Raw genomic sequence first — 22,862 nt, 5'->3', positions numbered from 1 at the left:
ATTATTTAAAAGTATGAGCGTGGCGTTCGTGTTACTGATCTTGCCACCGAGTACAAGAAGTCAAAACCTACGATTTCGACTATTCTAAAGAAGAAAGAATCTATTAAAGCAGCTGATGTTGCAAAAGGAGTTACAGCATTAACCAGGCAGAGGCCAAAAGTGCTGGAAGAAGTGGAAAAACTGTTTACCAGTTTACTCATTTACCAGTTTGAGAACCCTCGTGCTTTCAAGCAGCACAATGTAAACAAAGCCAGACTGCCAGTGATGTGGAGGGCAAACACGAAGGATCGGGTCACAAGGACTTTGTTGTTGGAATGGCTGCACGAGGCTTTCGCTCCCACCAGCTAAACAGCTAAAAATACCAGAAACCCAAGAAATCACAAGAGAGAAAACACCTGAAGGAAAACATCCCTCCATCACGGAGCCAGGCTCTCCCTCAAAACTGTAAGTGTTACTTTCTTGGTTGCTTGTGGTTGGTTTTTAAATAAAGTTTGGATTTGTTCAAATGTTCCTTTTTTTCCCCTGTGCTTAAAACTGTTTAAAAAAAAATGTTTATATAGTGATCGGTTGCAAGGCTATAGCGCGAACTGCTGCAATGTGAGAGAGAGAGAGAGAGAGAGAGAGAGAGAGAGAGAGAGAGAGAGAGAGAGAGAGAGGAGAGAGAGAGAGAGAGAGAGAGATGAGAGAGAGAGAGAGAGAGAGAGAGGAGAGAGAGAGAGAGAGGAGAGAGAGAGAGAAGCTGACAGCGAGCGAGCCTGGGTGTTTGTGTTAGTTATTCAATGTTTTTACATTACTTTACTATTACACTGTGCATTCTATGGAGTGATTAACTATATTTGTGCTTAGAAATCTTTAAAAAAAATATATTTACATACAGTTCGTACGGTCTGGAACGGATTAATTGTATTTACATACAATCCTATGGGGGAAATTGCTTCGGTTCATGACCAAATCGGTTTACGACCAGAGGTTTGGAACGAATTATGGTTGTGAACTGAGGTTCCACTGTAATGCCATGGACCATCCCATGATTTTAAGCAAACAGAGATTAAGGCATGACATGACTGAAAATAAATTCTAAAACAAATACACAGGGACAACATTGGAAAACTTCCCACAAACCTTTTTATTTTTTCACAGAACCATAGACACTTGGAATAAATTAAAAGCTAGTGTGGTGAAGAGCAGGACCTTAAATTCCTTTGTTATTTTGGACAATCTTGGATAATCACAAGCTCTGCTTAGGATGCAATGGGATATCCTTTTTCCCTCATCAACCAATAACTTTACAGTTAAAAGTGAAACTTGAAGTACTTTAAAGTTTGTGATTGAAGCTAATTTTTTTGTGATGTTTAAAGAAAAATTTTAACAGATACATGAATAAAACAATGTTTATGTTTTCACTTATACTAATCTATATCAATAAGAATTTTGCAATACTGCTGCTCTCTACAAAATGAGAGCAGGTTTATTTTTGTCCCCGTTTCCAAATTTTCTTATTTTCTGAAAAATATTTATTTGACATGCTTTGTTTTATAAATTATTGAATTTTTATGTTAAAATGTTTCATAATACAGTATGTAATACAAATAAAGAACTGAAAATTAATACCTTAAAAGAGTTGGGTCTGGCATTCCTGGATCAGCTCCTCTTTTAAACCCTGCAAAAAATTATCTTACATGAATAAAATGATTTTTAGCATTTCAAAAAATAAATACCTTTCCTAGAACAAAAATGCTTAGTAATAATTTCATTTGTTTTGACAATTTAGTATAATGGCACATGCTATTTATAACCAATGAATCCAACCATATGCCAATTTTTAGAACCCAAATTTACAATTACAATGCCACAGGTAGCTTGTGCTAATTTATGAAAAAACCAAGATATTCTTAATATCATATATTCTTAAAGAACATTGACAAAACACTGTCCAAAAATGCATATTAGAAATATGAGTTTTTTGCACAACAAAAACAACTTGACAAATATTTAAATAAATTCTGTATAATAAATTTTTCATTTATTTTAAATACGATTCCAAAAAAATGCAGCTTGATCACATCCCAAACTACAAAAGGTGCAGGTCTTAATGGAACCACAAGGAAAGGCAAGACTGCTTAAATACAGTTTAAGCAGTGACCAAAATCATGAGAATGACAGTTTCTAAGATGCCGATTTAAAAACGAGTAACAATATGTTGAGAAGTACAATGGAAGGAAAAACAGAGAATCCCCAAATATATACATCATGCAGACATGGGAAATTACAATTAAACAATTTTATTTCTCCATTAGATTAAACATATACAGATGAATTGGTGGACAAACAAATGAAGTATGTCAAAAGGGAAAGGGTAGCTATAAGTATGTTAAAAATCATTGATTTTACTAACAGTACAGAGTAACTGCATTTTTTTCCCCCAACAGTGTTTTTCAGCTCCATGTTACATGCAACCATATCACAACAATTTTACAATGCTCATCACACCTTATGCCTAGAAGACTGATCATACATTGCATTCAGGTTTACGCAGCACAAGTATTACCACTTACACATGACTCACACAGAGCAGGGAGATGGTGTCTGAGCCTATTCTGGCAAACTGCTACAGAGCACTGATAACAACACACTGGGGCTGTTTCACATAAATAAACCTAAATATTTTAAAATTTTCAAGAAATCTGCACTCCCACAGATCTTTTTAGAAAAACTGGCCAAACTTAAAATTCAAATCTGAAGCACTAACCACTCCCAAAGTACAAATATCGACAACACTGCACTGGAGAAATCTGAATAAAGATATGCAACATTAAATTCATGTCTCAGAACATAGTTTAGATTCCTGGCCAAAAACAATAGTATAGGTCAGTGAAAGTAGCCTCTCTCTCAGGAATTTTCTGGCAGATTGGATATAAATAACTGCCCTCCACTGTGTTCTACATTTTAACAAGTAAGTTACAGGAAATTACTCTGCAACGATCAGTGACAGCATATTTCTGCCCAATATTACCGGAATTAGTATTTTTAAGTTTTTAAAAACGTAAAAAGTACTGCATAATCTAATGGAGTGACATATTAAAAGCAGAATGTGGTTACAATGAATAGAAAAAACATGGAGTGAAGTGTGTTGATAACTGAGGCTTATAAACAACATTTGGTGAACACAAATTCTTAAGATTACGTACTTTTACATAGGAAAACTCCTATTCAGTATTTCAGGGTCTCAAGCTACACTCCACATGCTAAATTAGCGTATTTTGGTACACTGTAATAATCACCAAGGTGAAATGGTCTTTTAACTCAGGATTTAATTTTTACATAGTGTCTCCCATGTCAAAAATCATCATGAAATGCTCAGATACGCAGTTAACAAAAAATGTAACCTCTTTAAAACCACTTCAGTAGGACCTTTGTGAAACCGAAAGTGTACCAAGAGCACTCAAACACTAGGTGGACTTTTAGAGAAACTGCCATGTGTAGAAAATTTCTCAGACATAAACTATTAAGTTTTCCTGAAAAAAAAAATATTAGGATGACACAAGATATTCTCCAAATGTGTGTATTTTATCACAATATGTCAATTCATAATTAATAACAAAGGAGAGAATATAACATACAAGCTCCAGAATTTCCATTTCCTTTGGCTTGTAGTCAGAGTATTTAAGAAGAACTTCAAACAGACTAACAACTATACAGATCCAGTAAGAATAGCACTTTGGAATATATTTTGTGTTCAACCTACAAGTACTAGAACTGTGTCTTTTACAGAGCACAAACATTAACCATTTCATAAAAAAAAAATCTCTGCATCATTTTTTTTTCACATCATAAGCAAAAAATATAAAACAGCAGGAGTATTTATTGCAAACCTGCAAGAACCAATACTTTCAAACTTAGGTTAATGACTCAGATATTAAAAGCTATAAAGAAGGAAAAGCAAGTTTTTTGTAAATAAAATGGTAACATTTTATCAGTGGGATTTTCAGAGTTCATTTTTTCCCTATTCAAATAAACCAAACCATGCATAATATTTAAATTGTTAAGCAAGAAGGAATATACCCACCCCCAAATGTAGCCTGATATAGCACTATGTGAAACCTCTGTCAAACCACTTTTAATGCACAAAAAAGGAACCACAAGTTCTGTATTTTCATTACATTTGTTACATAAAGGATTCCCTTTTTAAAATTGCGAAATTATGGCAGAGCATTTTCAGTTTATGAATGAAAATATGATTTTCAAATGCATATTCAAATTCTGAGTAAAGTGTGAAATTGTTTATAACCGTTTCTTACCACATGAGAAACACTGCAGTAATTTCAAATAAGTAACCACTGATCCGTTTTAAATCAAGTATACAAATTTCACTAAAAATGTCAAAATCTATCTGATCATACATGCTTTTGGTTTTTAAACTACAGGAGTGGTATGAAAAGTGCAACAAAAATATGAGCATAAAAGACATTGAAGTTAAATGATTTGTATCATTCCACAGTTCTGCAGCATAAACTGAAAGGCTAAACTTTGTAAATTAGGGCAGGTACTGTATCACAGAGATGCTTCCCCACTCCTACAAGCTGTAGTGGCTGTGGATATTCCATAGCAAGCAATTATAAGTAGGTACCAGTAACTGCACTGAAATCAAAATGTTTTGTTTAATCTTGCTGCTATACTGTTTCCACACAAAAATCACAATGCTGAATCAATATGCAGTATTAAATGTACCAATATGCAAATTATTTTAGTCATCCATTTTGAACAGCCACATGCTTAATAATGATCTTTTTCATTAAAAAGATTATAAAAATACACAATTTACAATGAATGAAAAAGCATAGGTCTGACTGGACTGGCTAGTCAACTAAAAGTAAAACTGATATGCAATTATTGTTCATGTGGAGCTGGAATGTTCTCCCTGTGACTATATTAATTTTTCTGTAAGTATATCCCCAAAGACATGTAGGTTAGATGGACTGGCAATGTTAAATTAGCCCCATGTGAGTGGGGGTATGGGTGTTGTGTTAGTGGCCCCTTTGGTGGACATGAACCCTATCCAGAGCAGTTTCTTGTCTTACGGCCAATAACGCTAGAATATTCTCTGTCTATGAAAAACATGTACCGGTAATTTGATTAAGTGGATTTACAAATTTTATGTTGTCCACATTTTTTCGAGTAAGGATAAATATCATTTACATACCTTTTAAATCCAGCTAGGATATAAAAAAAACTAGTTAAAAAAAGTTCAATTAAAGACAGAGAACCAGTGTTCGAAGCTGTCAGGATCAAGAGTTTTTTTTCCCCCAGAATATCATCGTAATGATCTACAGTGCATCCGGAAAGTATTCACAGCGCATCACTTTTTCCACATTTTGTTATGTTACAGCCTTATTCCAAAATGGATTAAATTCATTTTTTTCCTCAGAATTCTACACACAACACCCCATAATGACAATGTGAAAAAAAGTTTACCTGAGGTTTTTGCAAATTTATTAAAAATAAAAAAACTGAGAAATCACATGTAAAAGGCACAAGTGCCATGGGGGAAGGACAGACATCCCAACTGGAATGGAGGATGATCTTTTGCCCGGCCAGGAGGCCATAATGGAATGACAGAGGGAGTGGAGACATAACCTGACCAAAATGCTTTGCAATCTTCATTCCATCTGTGAGTGAAGAATAATGGATGGACTAGGCGAAGGTGGATACCAGGAGCAGTTCATTCCCTGCATGGCAGGTGGCAGTGTTCCTCTAAGCAGGTCCCAGGTTAACACACCCGCAGGGAGGCATGGGAATTGAAGTATGGAAGTGCAGCCTTGTCACAGTCCTTGGGTGTTGCCAGGGAAGGACTGTTCTTCTTTTTTCCACACAAATCAGAACTACTCCGGATGACCAATGTCACAACACCCAAAGAATTCCCGGGTCTAGCTTAAAAGATGTCCCTATGCCTTACCTTAGGGAGTCAGAGTCAGGAGGTAGAGGGCAAAACTCACTTGGAGGAGCAGATAAAGAAAAAGATTGTTTATGTACAATTGTGTTAATTTGGAAGGTGTTGGAGAAAATAGAAATCCTTTATTTAAGACCAAGGTTGTGTTGGATAATATTTTGTCTGGGGTCAGTGATGCCCCTTACTGGTTTACACAAATTAACAGGAAAACACTAGGGTATCCATTTACTTGCAAACTGTACACACATAGTATGTATGTGTGCAACAGTAAGGTTTCGTCAAAGAACTTTTTTTGTGTAAAAAAAATAAATAAAAAAAAAACTTTCATTGCCTCTAATTGGTAATCAAGATCTCCTCTCACAAACTACTCAGACTATGCTGGCAAAAGAGGAAGAGTCTTTTTACACTATTTTTAATTCACATGTCCTTATGTTAGCTTATGCAGAATGTTGCTCAAGTTTCTGAAATTATGTTGTAACATAAAAGACCAGGCTTGCAACAGCTTTGTATCTAAGCAATGAAAAGTTTCTCTTTGATTGTGCTGTGCTTGCTGTTTCCTGCACCAAGTACATGTGGGGCGAAGTGTGGCAGCTTCCTCCAATAAGATCCAAAAAAAAATTTTTTTTTAAATTATATTTTAAAATCCTGAACCTTTTTTTCTACAAATATAAAGGTTCCTTTCTCTATGATATACTTATTTACTAAAGTAATGACATTTAAAATACTGCTAATAAGATTACTTTAGACACTTAAAGGATTAGGCAGTATAAATCATCAAGTCATGACTGCAGACAAAAGTGTGTGATCTATGCAATGCTTACAAAAAAGAAAAAAAAAAGGCAGGCTTTTCTACCTCTAAACTGACTTGAGCTTTGAGCTTTATGCTTAAACATATACACAAATTTCTGTAAAGTTCTCTGTCAAGAGAAGTTTCCTCACATCTAAATTATTTTGTCATGTCAATATACCTTTGTAAGGAAGATTACAATTACTCCAATAACAAAATAAAGCTCAAGGGATAATCACAAAGATGGCTCATTCTGACTTTACAGCATAAAAATAGACCAAAATGGAATTCCCTAAATAGTCAATGATACAGTTTGCTTAGCAATCATAGTGATGTAATTCAATTGACCAAAACTGGAATTTGGCCATCTTAAAACTTTAATACGCCAGAACAATTATAAAATTATTTTTGCCCAGTGCGTTGTAAAAAATGAATTTTTAGAATACAACATAGAATTAGGGTGCATGTCAAACTTTTAGAAATACCATTTAAACATCCTTCCTACTTTTAATAATTTATTCAAGACTAGACCAAATATTGGAAAACTAAACTATACCACAGAGGACAAGATGGGATTTCATTTTAGATGGAAAACAAAACTCCATTAGCAAACACAGATAGTAGCCAATCCAACTGATTCATTTACTAGAGACTAAACCCCTGGTTGCTTCACTTACTGACTTAAAAGGATGAGCTTTTCCCACTAAATCTCCCACACATTTGTCTTTCATACACTTAATAATTTTACAGATTAAAAACACACATCAGTGCAAAAAAAAAAGACTACCAGTAAGCTTTTTTCTAAAAAGGCCTCAAACAGTGTCCTCAACACACCAAAACATGACAAGTTTAAACATTTATAAGTACTGTATAAGTATTTTCTATCATAAACATTAGGGAGCTGAGAAAAGATTATAGGGCGGCACGGTGGCGCAGTGGGTAGCGCTGCTGCCTCGCAGTTGGGAGACCTGCGGACCTGGGTTCGCTTCCCGGGTCCTCCCTGCGTGGAGTTTGCATGTTCTCCCCGTGTCTGCGTGGGTTTCCTCCGGGCGCTCCGGTTTCCTCCCACAGTCCAAAGACATGCTGGTTAGGTGGATTGGCAATTCTAAATTGGCCCTAGTGTGTGCTTGGTGTGTGGGTGTGTTTGTGTGTGTCCTGCGGTGGGCTGGCACCCTGCCCGGGATTGGTTCCTGCCTTGTGCCCTGTGTTGGCTGGGATTGGCTCCAGCAGACCCCCGTGACCCTGTGTTCGGATTCAGCAGGTTGGAAAATGGATGGATGGATGAAAAGATTATAAAAAATTGCCAAAAAACATCCAATATTCCAGAAATACTATTGGAAGTATATGTAAGAAGTGATGCCAGCAACAAGTAAACATGGTGTGTAAGGGCCAAGTCTTCAGTATGACATCACTAAAACTTTGGTGTTTCAACATTCTGCTCAAAAGAAACAAAAATGCACTCTAATGCATTCCTATTTGTCATTATGACATGAACACATGCTCACACAGAAGCCAAAGATACACACTTTCAGGAGACCCTGCTCAGTTGTAATGGACTTGCATTATTGTTAGCAGCCAAAGTCATAATCTCACCCCTAATGTTAGCATAACCATAGAGCTGGTCATAAACTTCAGCAAGATGGGTTGCTGTTGAGATGGTGTATATCTAAATCATACATCATGTGTATTCACAAACTCAGTAGCTCTGTCCTTAATAATGCTGCCTTGAATAAAGTGAATCCACTCAGTCACAAGCTTTCCTTCTGAAACATCTTTACATTCATCAGCAATAACAGCAGAGCAGGTCTTAGTACATGCATGCAAATCATTTTTGTTTCATCCCATAACCTTTTATTCTGCTGGAACCCAGGCACTTCCAGGCAGGTGGTGCATGTGCATTGAGAAATGACATTATCAGTTTTGTTAAGATTCATTCCATTTTCTAATAAATCCCATTTTCTAACTTTAGCTTGACTCCCCGTTGCAGTAAATGCATTTGTGCAACAATGAAAAAACTGTATGACAAAGGTAAAGCAATTAAACTAAGCATTGATGGTAGCCTTGAATAAAATTTTACAATGAATCGAGATGCCAGATGCAAGGAATTATGCAAACATTTTGGAGAATAATATGAATCTAAGATTTTAAGTATTGCAACTTAAATCTTTGTGTTTGGAGACCCACGTATGGATACCCTGCTACACATGAGCAGATTTGGTTAATTAAATGCAGAACTGACAGCCTAAACAATAAGTATGAATTGTGAATAATATAAATAAACTTAGATCTATATTACAATAGTTTCAGCAATTAAAATGTTTACTTTAAAAAAAAAAAAAACAAAATCAAACTTCTTGGGTATTTTAAATTCATACACTTTCAGCAGGTGTTTTTGTTACTTTAAATTGAGACATTTTTGCTAAAGTGCTGCCTTGTTCATTTTGAAGGGCTGTTTGTGAGTCTGAAAGCTGCAAATAACTGCAGGAATATAGTAAAATATTAAGCTGATGCCAGTAGAATTCTTACTAAAGCTACTGGAAGGAAAGGAAGTAAAAGGAAAGTGTAGGAAAAGTACATGATTTGGATAACAGTACTTACACTGATGGTTTTCTGTACCTTGGAATCTATCTGTTGTTGGCTACTAGGTCCTCCTGTGCTGCATGCAATTACTTAATCTGTGATGTCCAGACAATCAATTATAATGGCAGAGAAAAACCAAACTAACAAATGTGCTGCTAGTCAACCAGAACATTCAAGGTGAGGATTATTGCCATGTACAGAGTACAATAAATTCCTTGCTTACATGTCTGCTCAGAGTAATAATACAGTACCAACAAAAAGACACATCAAAAAGCATACATAGAATCAAACATATGTTACAACAAACTGTTTGGTAAGCTTGCTTTTATGACTGGCTTTTCAGTAATCTTATGGCCTTTGGATAGAAACTGTCCCTGAATGCAGTTGTAGAACTGTAGGGGAGTAAGAAATGTTGAGTGTAGTATGACTTGGGTCTTTAATAATGTTTGCCTTTTTAATACTGCTTTTGTTCTGTACAGTATATCCTGAGCAGAAGAAAACTAGGTGCCATTAATATTCTGTTCAGCCTTCTCCACCCTCTGTAATTCTTTCCAATCTTGAGCTGAACAGGCGCTGTATGGAGATATTCTGCATCCTGTGAGAGTTGAGTCTGCTATGCATTTGTGGAAGTTAGTGAGAACAGATGAAGAAATATGAACTTTCCTCAGGTGTGTATGGAAGTACAAACATTCTTGAGCTTTCTTCACAAAAGCCCAAATGAGTTGTGCCCAATTTAGTTAATAGCACACCATTTCAGAGAAAACACTTGAAGTGTTAGGGCCAACGAAAGCAGTCTCTTCACTGTGCGTGGCATTTAGTATTAATGGAGATACAGTAATGTCTGGCAATAAAAGTGAGGTGCAGGCAGTCTCAAAGTGAATAGTGAATGATATTTGCTGCAATTAAGCACCTTTTGGAAGCTTTTTCTGTTAATTCAAGGTTGTTGTTTTAGCCTGCTATACCTCGACTGCCTGTATAATATTTGCATACCTAACAAATCGGTTGCTGTTAATTTTCTTAGTATAGCATTGTTTTGAGAAATTCTTAATTATTTTTTTAACCTTAGCTTAAAGCTTTACACTTAAGAAAATGTTTAACCTTTTCCTCCATGCCCAATATCCTTCATTGCAAAATGCCAGAGTGGACAAGATATTTTAAATTTGTAGAAAACACTTAAACTTTAGAATGCAACTTCACATGGTAAATGAATATAAACTATGTTTGTGAAGCAATAACTTTGAACTGAAAAAATGCCAAACTTATCTTTTAAAACTGATTTAATCGTTTTTTATAAATAGACAGCATATTTGCATTTTATGAAGAACTACACTCAAAGTGTATCTTTCCAGCTACACACTTTTTCCCTATATGCAAATCAGAATTTTGTTAAAAATCTACTGAACTTTCCACACCTCATGCCCATATCAATCCCAGAGGCCACAATGGTTAATCTTGATGAAGACTCACAAGTATTTGAACAGAAACATTTCAAAGAATTTACCCTTTAGAGAACAATGAGAAAGGGGCCTTTCAATTGGCATCTACACTCCAGTTCTACATGCATCAAGCATTCCATAATTCAACCTAAGGACTTTCATTGACCATGTTTATCTTGCTTAAAACTGTCCAAAATGTACCAAGGGCAAGACCTAACCTGCAAGCGTAGCCATCTAACTCCAGGTTCAGTACACCATATTCTATGGGAGTGCCCTAAATGAACATAATTTTGGACAAAAATCTTTACATACTTCTCAAAGACAGCCTTGGTGTTACAATCACTCCCAATACATTAACAGCACTATGGCATAAAAGGGCACAGGGATAAGATTGTTGTAACAGCCTATACCACTTTACTACCACGCAGATTTATCTTGCTTAACGGAAGAATTCCAGACCACAATCTATAATTCAGCAGGTAAGCAACATTCTGTATTATTTCAAATTAGAGAAAATCAAATTCTCTCTCAAAGGATGAGTACAAAACTTTTTTTTTTTTTTTTTTTTTAAATGTGGCAATAATTACATGTTATTTTAAAGTAAGCATGTACAGCCTGACAAACTTGTGTACGTTATTAATCATTTTAACATACAAGAAAAAAGATTTTTTTATGCTTGTCTCTCTCTTTCTTTGGTGGTGGATGAATTCTGTTTTGTTTTTTTCTTAGATGGTATTTATTTCAAAGTACTCGGCAGCATCTGTTATTTGTTTGTTATGTTCTGGGTTTTGAAAACAAAATTTGAAAAAAAATAACTCAATTGTTTTGTTTTTATCAGCTTATTTGTACTAACTGATAAGCAATGAATCACTATACTTAAAATGTGCTTTTACTGATTGTTCTACAAGAGTGACTTCTGTAGTCTTGACTTATGGCTTGCCCACACAACAACAACATTTATTTATATAGCACATTTTCATACAAATAATGTAGCTCAAAGTGCTACTAGTGGAAACACAACTGTTTCCAGCATCCACTTTGCCATTTCTGTTACTATCAAACGGTGTATTGAAACTTTCATATGTAGATCAACCACTAGTTTTTAAGAGGCAACTGTTCTGACATTTCATTCAATCACCACTCAAAATGCCAGGTTGCACATTTGAGCAAGAGGTACTTTGTGCTGCCAAATTCAAACTCACACTCAAAATCAACTCCCATTAACCAAAAATATATAGCCATTAGCTCTTTATAATAATCTCTACAATATTTGCTTTTCCAGAAAAACATTGTAAATGTGTCTCTTATAAAAGATGTAATATTATGAGATGTGGTGTGATGCACATCTTGGTTTTAAAGAGACTCTAAAAGTGGTGTAGCTGCTAGCTAACATGAAGGCAAATATCAACATTTTAAAACAAACACTACATGTTGTTTAACTGATTAGGTCAAAACCAAATAAAAAGAAACCAAGAGGTGTTTCATTTGAAGAATAATTAACATCTGACCCACATAGTGCAATGAAAGTGTGTCTGAACCCGAGGCGTTTAGGTTTCGTGCAGTGATGCAATTAGTCAAGAAAGAAACCTCAAGGTCAACTACCGCCTGGCTTGACCCTGAGTAAGACAATTCACCGGTCTGTGCATTCACGGTTAGTTTTACCTTGTAAAACATGCGAGATTGTTAGTTCAGCGTGATGGACTGGCGTTTCATTCCGACTTTTTGTACCAGATCGCATTGGGAGGTATGCGAGTTAATACAATGGATGTTGCTGTAATTGTAACAGAACACCGTTTAATAAAGCGTACAACTGAACCGCTGACACACTAAGGGAAACAATAGTGTTACTTCAGCACCACGTTTCGGTTTTTGAGCAAAATTCTTCATAAAATAATAATAATTCATTACATTTATATAGCGCTTTTCTCAGTACTCAAAGCGCTAGAAAAAAAGAGGTGCCATATCAAATGAAATGTCTGCATTACACGTGTAATAAAACAGACAGAGGAGAGGTATATTGTATCATTCAAAAGTAAAGTTTATCAACTCGAAGTGGCAGCACACAACCCGTCAACACACACCAGCGCATACTAACCCAAGTATAGAATGGTCGGGATGAAACCCCAGCGGATAGCAAACTGTCCGCACTGGAAAAGCTGCTGCAGTCGCTGCTTGCTCTCCTTGCTCAGAGTAAGCATTTTTTTTTTTCGTGAGACAGAGTGTTACTACCCGATCCGCGTGCTCGTTTCTCTGTAAATGAGAAAAAGGAAAACACTGAAATGCGACAGTCGTAAACTGTCGTAAATCAACGCCCCAGTCTGTTGGATTATTGCAGCCGCCCAGAAGACTTCAGATGGTTATTTCAAACGCATTGTCCTAGTCTTTATACTGCCACCTAGTGCGTAAATGGGGTTACATTAGCTCTTCACAAATTGTAATTTAAGTTCTGCGTCTCTCTGAACTATACAGTATTTCAAACATACCACATACACGATTGATGTCTTATCATTGCCTGTTTTCAGACTAAAAATTATCGGTAAAAATTTGTCCTATTACCCTCATCAGTACATTCAATAACACACCAACTTAAATGAGGTATTATGTTTTATTACAAAATACTCCAGGGAATATATTTCAAAACAGACGTCAACATTCAATTCATTCTTATGACGTACGTCCCAAATCATGAAGATCTTCGAAAAGCTAGTGTAGGACTGTAGGTGTCCACTTGTGAAAGACCACATGGATCCAGGACTGTTTGCCTATCGGACAATGAGTGGGGTGCAAGATAGAATTATCTACCTGCTGTACCTGCAATAGGGTTATTCCCATTTGGACAAAGCTAGCCACATTCTGAGCATTATGTTTTTTGATTTATCCAGTGCCTTCTGTACCATCTAGCCATCCCTGTTAAGGGGTAAACTCAGAGATATGCACGTGCATAAGCCTATGGTGTCCTGGATAATGGACTGTTTATCAGGCAGACCAACGTTTGTGAGACTTGAGTCACTGATATGAATGGGATAACACTGGAGCACCACAAGGAATAGTCTTGTCACCTTTTTATCCACCCTGTACACCTCAGGCTCAAGATACAAAACAACATTGAACCACTTGCAGAAATTCTCAGACAATTCTGCACTAATGCATTGACAAGGGGGGTAAGACCGAGTATAGGAGTCAGGCAGAGAATTGTTTCTTGGTGTAAAATAATAATAATAATAATAATCTGCATCTCAGCATCAACCAAACCAAGGAACTGCTTCACCAAAGAGCCTCTATGCCCAGTCACTATTCAGGGAGTAGATGTAGAGGTGGTGCACTTGGTGGTCCATATCAATGACAAGACTAGTCTAGTAACACAAAGGAATTATATAATAAAGGGAAGAGTCAACTCTTTTTTCTTAGGAAAATGCATTTTTTTTAATTAAATTACTTTGTAGTGACATCTTTTACATATTCTACAACTCTGTGACGGCCCATGAGATTTTCTACATTTTGGTGTGCTTGGCTAGTAACATCACTTTTGGAGAAGCCCACCAAAACAACAAGCTAATTAAGAAGGTGTTCTCAGTTATGGGACACCATTCCTGGCCTGCTGCAGGTAGTAATGGAGGAGAAAATGTAGACAAAACTGAACCATGAATAATGCTGCACATCCTCTTTGTGACACATTACCATTTCTATGACATACTATCAATAAGTACTTTCAGCTAACAAATTATTCAGTAGAAGTGTGTCAGAAAAACTATTGGGGTCCATCATACCTAAGGTAATACAGCTTTATAATGCCTTACTGTATCAGCTTTCTTATCTTCAGCCAAGTCAAAAAAGATAAAAGTACTGTCTATCTATCTAAGTTCCTTAGTGTCAAAAAAGTCAGAATTAGTTTTAAGCCACCCTAATTCAGTGTGTTCATAAGAAATGTCATGATTTACTTCATGAAGTAGCTGTACATAATAAACAAGAATAGTTGTGTCAGATATCTGGAAATATAAAATGTGTGCTTCAATTTAAACGTTTATAGTCTAAATATTCTTGCTTGTAATAGACATTTGTCATTTTTCAGCATCTAATAGAGGTCCAGAGAGGGGCAGACCCTAGTAAAGTATCAAAAATTTAAAAAATAATAATAACATCATGTTCATAATAACTGCCATTGAAACTGTTTAAAATGATACTCCATATGGTTGTTTGAAATTTGCAATTTATAAACCTTCTAGGAGTGGCTCTTAGAGGGCTAGGACCACCTGTAAAGAATCAAAAATATTATATTCGTGATAAGCAACCTCAAAATAGCATAAAATCACATTCCACATGCCTATATCACTATGCATGTTTTCAAAGTTTTGTGAAAAGGACTAATTTTGATCCCACATATCCCATTAGAGAGTGAACCCCTAGGGTTGGTTGATGAGGCATGCACAACCTCAAGTTCTTCTGATTATTTTTGCTACGGATGCCTATTGGTTTACTCTTTACCATAATGGTATAATTGCCTGCACAAAATATGATCAAATATGGCCTAAACATTAGGTTTTTCCAGACCAAGATGGCCAAAAACCTAAATGTCTTGCATAAGTGGATATCAAGATGAGTCCAACTTTATATCACATTTTGGGGTCTTCTAGTATTGTGTCTTGGTCAAATTTTACCAAAACAACTTTTACCCACATCAGAACTGGGTCACTGTCATGCTTTTAGCAAACTTTAGATATTCTTTCATTTTTTATTTTTTCTGAATATTATCCTCTTTTCTGCCACCATCCCATACAGGACAGTGTTAAACAGGGCTATTGATATGGTTGACTGATGTACCTTTACCGCAGATTTAGCGTACTGAACTCTGTAGCGCCTTCTCTTACAAGTGATATTCTTGTTTATGTAACGCAGGAATCTGAATACCAGTTCCAGGAGAGTCACAGTAGCTCCAAGTTTTCATTTCAGCCACTTTATTAATTAGTAACTAATAACAGTTGCAAATGAAAAACACTATGTTGCCTTGATTTTGATTGACTTGTTTAAGATTCCAAGATCTAAATTATTTGATTTTTTCCTTAACCAGCTGCTTGTTAACAATATATACTCAGCTAATCCATGTAAAAAATACTTGGATAATATTCTTTGAAAAGCAAACATAAATGGTATTAGAAATAATTTGACGTGTTAGGCTGAGTGCACTGCTAAACATTACTGCAGGGGTCTCAAATACATTTCCCAGATGGCAGTTATGCTTTCAAGTTTTTACTGAAATCAGTTTGATAATCAGAAGGCAATTCTTGCTGTTGATATTACATGCAATTTTATTTAATTATACGGTTTGGTAGTGCTAAATATGTTTAATTAGCTGTATTAATTGGGTACTAATTACAAAAAAGCTGGAACAAAAACCTGAGGCCACTGCAGCCCTCCAGGAAATTAATTTGAGACCAATGATGCTAAATGTTTTGGGAGATGACCTTACAGCATCTGGACAGTTTCACATAGCTTCTACTTCCTAATAATTGAATCAACAGTGTTCAATAGGAAATCTAAATATTTGAATACTGTTTTTACTATTTTCCTAATTTATCAATTTGTAGTATTTCATCTCTAACTTCTTTGGAGCTCTATTTAGTCTTCATTTTCATGACTGTCCTTCTGATTTAAGCCAGAATAATGACTTCATCATACAGTAAATGTTTTATACAGAAAATCATCAATGATTCATTGATAGAAACCTATTGTTATGCAATTATGTCCTCGTCTGGCAATTGTTTTTCACCTGTGTAAACTTATAGCTTACACATCACTGAAACTGCAAATACTGTACTTATACTAAGACTGTTAATATTTGTGCCTAGAGCATATACAGTATATATTTTTTTTATTTTAAAAAATTTTCTAACACAGTTTTAAGTTTCAATGCTTGCAATTTTGCAAAAATCTCAAGTAAACTTTTTTCACGGTGTCATTAAGGGGTGTTGTGTGTAGAATTCTGAGGAAAAAAAATGAATTTAATCCATTTTAGAATAAGGCTGTAACATAACAAAATGTGGAAAAAGTGATGCGCTGTGAATACTTTCCGGATGCACTGTAGGTGCCCTTGCCACTGGTGATGTAATGCCAACTCATACTTGGGTGATTTATCCCTGACTGATATAACTTGTCACCATCATTATATAGTCCTCCCGCTGAAGTTGTTGACCCCAGGGACTATTTCTAATTTCTTGCACTGGAGGAAAAAACCCTTGGAATAGCTTCAGTCATGTAGTTTGCTTTAGTCATGCAGCTGGTGATGAAGGCTCATTTGCAGAGATTGTGAGCACTTTGCTGTCAAATGTCACAGCTGGGATGTTCAGTGCTGTGCTGTCACGTGGTGCATCAGATGCATTCAATGCTGGTCAGTTGTAAGCAAACAGGCAAACTTCCTTGTGGGGAGATGCAGATGTTCCAGCCTCTTGGCTGCTTTCCTTCACTGAACTGGAGCTGCAAACCACATTCCAGGTCTAGATCTCAGCTTTGAGAATCTGTCCTCTGACTGTGGATTTTTACTACTGGCTCTGCTTCTCACAGCTCACTTGGGGTCAATAGCAACTCAATCTGCCACACTTTTCCCCAGCCTCATGAGCCTGAAGCTCTGCCAGACCTTAGCAGATGGACAAGTGGTGATGGAGCTGCAAAGATGGCAGTCTCTCAGCTGTCTTCCCCCCTGTACTATTGCTGCAAATGGCACTCTAGATGGCAGATTTGAGCCTCGAGACTCTCAAACAACTCCTCCAATGAGGCAAGCAGGTCCAAGGCACTTGCCGCAAGGCTAAACCGGACTGTAGGTCTTTTATTTCTGCTTTTGACACCAATTTAGTGTTGGCGTCGGGTACTGCAATGGACTAATTATCTGCTCTTCACAAGGCTCTTTGAGGTGGCTAGCTATACTTAAAAGGACTGCTCACCTTTTGCCGCACATATTGGAATACCATGTGGCTTTGCAGGCTTACCATTTATATAGATGCCCCTGCAACTGACTCACACCTGGCTGTTACAATATAATATACAGTATACACACACATATATACAGTGTACATATATACAGTATATATATATATATAAATATATATATACTGTCACAGGAGGCTGGGGTACAGACCCAGCCGGGACGCCTGGAAGAACCGGGAGGTGATTTATACGTCCCCCAGGCCACGAGGGAGCAACCGCCCTGGATTGGGAGAGGAGCAAGGAGGCTCAAGCCCATTGGGGCCGATGGCCTCCGCCAGGGGGCACACCGAGCCTCAGAGAGCCCGGGAAACATGAACTTCTGCCACACTTGGGAAGCTGGAGGAAGATCCTTCCAGCGATGCCCGGAGTGCTTCCAGGTGCACGGGCAGCACTTCTGCCACATCAGGAAGTGCTGCCGGAAGAGTGTCATCAGGCACCTGGAGCACATCCAGGTGAGAATAAAAGGGCCCACCTCCCTACAATCAGGGAGCTAGAGTCAGGAGCAGGACGAAGCTCCCGGGAGGAGAGGAAAGGCAGCCCATGGACATTTGGAACGTGGAATGCTGGGAAGGCGTGGTGGTGGATGGGTAGTGGACGTTATCAGTGGGGGACCAGAGGAAAGAAAGGAACACAGAAGTGTTGTTCTTTTGGTTGTCCAGGAAGGTTTATGGTGGTGGCGCTTCATCTTTTCTACAGGGAGAGAGAGAGGTTAGTACCCCGCCATTGTCCCCTGGCGCGACTTGTCACAATGCGCATTGGGTCCTTAAGCTGCTCCCCATGCGCTTGTGCGTGACATGAGATTATATATATATATATATATATATATATATATATAGAGAGAGAGAGAGAGAGAGAGAGAGAGAGAGAGAGAGAGAGAGAGAGAGAGAGAGAGAGAGAGAGATAGATAGATAGATAGAGAGTTTTCAGAATAGTACACCCCATTTGCTATTGTTTATATATATGTTTCTTCTTGTTCTGATTGTGCACTGAGAGCTATGAATTGTCAGATTTAGCTTTGCTCTTTATCTGACATCTTCCTGTAGAATCAGTAGGCCTAAAGTATCAAAAAAACAAATAATTAGGATGCTAGAAGTAAACAAGAATTACATATTGTGGCCAGGTGCAGTAATGACAGACTGTCAGATTAAAATCTGGAGTGCCAACTAGGTCGGCCCATTTAATATAAAAGAAAGATAAACAAAAGAAACACCCATCTTGGCACAGTTGCCCTAAATTTCTGAGCAAGGAATCAACAAAAACAATATTTTTCTTGCGAGGTCACTTTTATTGGTAGCTCAGTCTGGCAGTTCGCCTGTACATAAATGACACCTCCTTCTGGTTATCCAGGATTCTTATGGGTGGGAAAATAGAAGGGACAGAGTCAGGTGCTCTCACTCAGCAGTTTTTCAGTGCTGCACGGAGTGAAACAGAAGACAATGTTTGCGATAGTACCCACTGTTGTCCTGGTAGGGTTATTACATACGTTGACAGAGCCTGTAAGGAGATCCTCCGATGTGCATGCGTGACAATGTAAATAATAAAATATATCCTGGCCATAGGCAAATCCACAATATAGAATAACCAGAAAAAGAAAGAAACAAATCACTTACAGGATGTACCTAGTAATTACCAATATTCACTTCATCTATGAAGTCTGGTGATGTCAGCAGGCTGCAGTCACGAAAAAGTTATTGTGTGCAAATGATATTTAAATAAATTAATTCATGCTAATTTGTCCTATGGTGTATGGACACCAGAAATGAAAGGATAACAAACAAAATGCTACGTTTAGATTTCATGTCATGATTTATGGAATTCAGTAAATTCTTATCTGCATACAACAGATTAATAATCAAAACAAATATTTACAAATATTACCAGCATAACAACATTTATCACCTTTTCATTTTGCCTCATAGTCATATTTTCATCTTATTACCTGTGTATATAAAAAACTTGCAATTTTCACTTAATTGTCTCAGGTTTTACAGAGGGCACTGTACATTATTCTTCATGCATCACTGTCCTAATTTAAATCAGTAATCACTTGTTGTAAGACCATTTTGTTTTATCTTCATTTCCTCTTTTATCCTGCCACATTCCCATCATCTTTTCTTTAATAATACAATTCTCTAATATTTGCTTTTTTATCTTTTACAGATGAATCAACTGTATCATTTTCCTCACCTCCACAAGCTAACGGGTGCTAATTGAATGAATGAATAATAGCGGCTTTCAGCTAATGACACATTCCTATATATAGCACTTAAAAAAGCAACTGATTTTGTCTTTTTTTTAAACTTTATTAGAAATAGTCAGCATAAAATCTGATCATTTTAATAGCTTATACGGTTTTACTTATCCTACTTGGGGAAGTCAGTATTTCTTTTACTAATACACAAGAAACCACTGAAGAGCTTTTTACAGTCTTAGGAATATTAACTGCTTTTCAGAAAGCTGTGGGATTTTGACAAAATTGTTTTCTTAAATTGACTCTAGTCAATTAAGAGTAACTTATACACAGTTTTACACTGGGCCAGTTTGGAATTAGTATTATCCTGACATACTTGACATCCCCCTGTAGGCAAACTGCACTTGGTCCAGAAGAGAATCAGTGTGAGTTTTTAGATATCATAAAAAATACTCCAATATTTCTGTTATTATAGAGATTAGTGCAATTAAAATAAATATCCTACATAAATAATGTTTGTATGTTTTTCAGTGTTTTGCTACTCACATACACTTCCAGTGAGAATTTAGTTTGCACACCCAGAAATTTTCATGTTTTTGACAGGAATTGATACCCTTTTTAAATCAAGATTCCATTCATTTTTATTTAAATGCAGCCAAGACATTACTAATGGCTACTAGTGCCTGAAATATCTGATTTTTAATATATTTACTCACTTATAACTGCAAAGACCCTTTTTCAGTACCCATTCCTTCAGTGTCCTAATGGTCAACTCTCTTAGCTTATCCTTTATTAGTCATTTTAAAAGCATCCCAGGGTCATTTTTTCACTGTTTCAGATTATACTGGTATTTGGTGTGTATTTAAGGAAGAAGCCAGTTGAGGATCTGTACGGAGTTTGTTTTACCAACTACAGACTCTGATATACTTGTCCACTTGAGCAGTTGTGCATCTGGGCCTTCCCATTCTTTTTCTAAACTGGTTAGATCCAGCTTGCCCTCTTCTCTCAAGACAGTAACAACCTTCACTGTATGACACAACAGTAGGCTGAAGTGTTTCTTGAGAAAATGGTATTTTTGGTTATTTTTGAGCCCAGAGCTAAATATCAGGATACCTTGAAACCCAAGTGAACAGAATAATGGGTTTCAGTGGTGCCAATGGAATTACAAAGGTTTCTCAAATAACCAATTAGCATTTAAAATTACTAAATAAGAATAAGCCAAGAGAGCTGATCATAAGCACACTGAAGGAATGGCTGCTGAAATGGGGCTTTATAGTCATATGTGAATATTAAATTATAGATCTGTCATTTCAAGAGGTAATAACCATTAGCAACACTAGTAATGTCCTGGCTGAATTTATAAGTCATTTTAATGGTATCTTGATAAAAAAAGTATAAATGTCTATACAAAAACATGAAAATTTCTGTGTGTGTCCAAACATTTGACTGGTAGTGTATATACAGTATGTCCTAATGAGTTAAGAGAGGTGAATTAAATTTCTATTAACTAAACAAGATGAATCATCTGCAAGCAGTGTAGTATACAATACAATAGATTTTGCCTTATACCATGTTAATCAATAAATTGTTTTAGTCTTTTTCTTAAAATGAGTGTTTCAGTTTCCTTGATATACAATATGTTTAAAAATCTGAATCTCTCATCTACAGAGAAAGTTAAGGATAACAAAATGTGAGTCTTAATGAAATATCAAATGAATTATATGCATTTTCTTAAGCAAAGCTTGTAATAGCTGATTGATTAACATCAATTAATCCAATCCATTACTCTTCTTTTCTCCCATATTTCTTTACATTAGTTTAGTTGGTGATTCCTAATCAGCCCTGTGTTAGTATGAGTGTATGTATTCATGTAAGTCAGCAAAAATGAACTGGCACTTTGTCCAGGGATGATTTCTGCCTTCCACCCGGTGTGCTACGATAGGCTTTCTGTGACCCTAGTGTGGGCTCAGTATGTCCGAGAATGGTGTGTTAAAATTGGTAATCCCGCTTTTACTTAAGGATATGCTTTAGCAAACCTTCCAGGCTGGTCATGTATCTTTGTGGAGTTTGCACATTCTCCACACATCTGCATAAAGTTTTCTTTAGTTCTTCTCTTTTCCTCTCATAGCCAATACACGTTCCGAGTTAACTGATGCCTCTATAATGGTCTTCTATGACTGAGTGCTGCTATTTGTGAGTGAGTGTTGGCTCTTGCTTTTTTTTGCCTGATGCTGCTAGGATGAACTGCATTAAGAAGATTCAATAATGAATGGATGGATGCTCCTTTGCTTACAGAGGGCACGGTATCTATTTCATCCATAATCAATTTATAGATGTCATGGGCAGCCCTTCTTGCTTCCATCATTACATTATTCTTCTGTCTTTCTGGTACTGATGAAAGTGTACAGAAAATTAAAAGCTGAAAATGCAGAACACTTGATTTACACCAAGTATGTTATAGCGTATTCACATCTTTCATAGTGTTACTTGTCACAAAGTCTTCACTACTTATTAAACGTTTCAAAGTAGAGATCATAACAAAATGTTTAAATTGTTAATAAATGAAAAATAATCAAAGGTACTGAAATGAATAAAAAATTGAAATCATATCACAGAACTTAACAAAAAAAACTCAATGTCACCACTACAGCATTTAGCAGTTGTTCTGCACTTTAGGACATGAACTGGATACTCTAATAGATAGCAGATATCATAAACATTCCTGAATATATTTATCAAAACATTAAATTTATATATATACAGCATTCATATATATTGCAAAAACAGCTAAAACTGATTCACAGGGTTGTTGCCTTCTTGCACCTATTTGAAATTCCTGAACAATCAACGATTCCTCCTACAAAATCCTAAATGTTCCCTTCTATTAAATCACTACCTTAAGAGGAAGGCCATGGATAATTTTGTTCATGAATAAAATACGGGATT

The 22,862-nt window shown here is 36.4% G+C and overlaps 1 protein-coding gene across 1 annotated transcript in view; it reads right to left on the bottom strand.

The window, feature by feature from the left end:
- Window positions 1-13,077, bottom strand: part of tomm7 (translocase of outer mitochondrial membrane 7 homolog (yeast)) — a 19,183-nt gene extending 6,106 nt beyond the window's left edge. Inside the window, exons 1-2 of the mRNA XM_028818298.2 lie at window positions 12,846-13,077; window positions 1,612-1,660 (exon numbers count right to left, since the gene is read on the bottom strand). Of these exons, the coding sequence (XP_028674131.1) occupies window positions 1,612-1,660; window positions 12,846-12,948 (152 nt within the window). The 5' untranslated portion in view covers window positions 12,949-13,077. The remainder of the gene's footprint in view (window positions 1-1,611; window positions 1,661-12,845) is intronic.
- Between the last annotated feature and the right edge of the window lie 9,785 nt (window positions 13,078-22,862).

This window comes from Erpetoichthys calabaricus, chromosome 13 (assembly GCF_900747795.2).
Source record: "Erpetoichthys calabaricus chromosome 13, fErpCal1.3, whole genome shotgun sequence".
NCBI classification, from domain to species: domain Eukaryota; kingdom Metazoa; phylum Chordata; class Cladistia; order Polypteriformes; family Polypteridae; genus Erpetoichthys; species Erpetoichthys calabaricus.
This window is presented reverse-complemented; position numbering and strand designations above follow the sequence as displayed.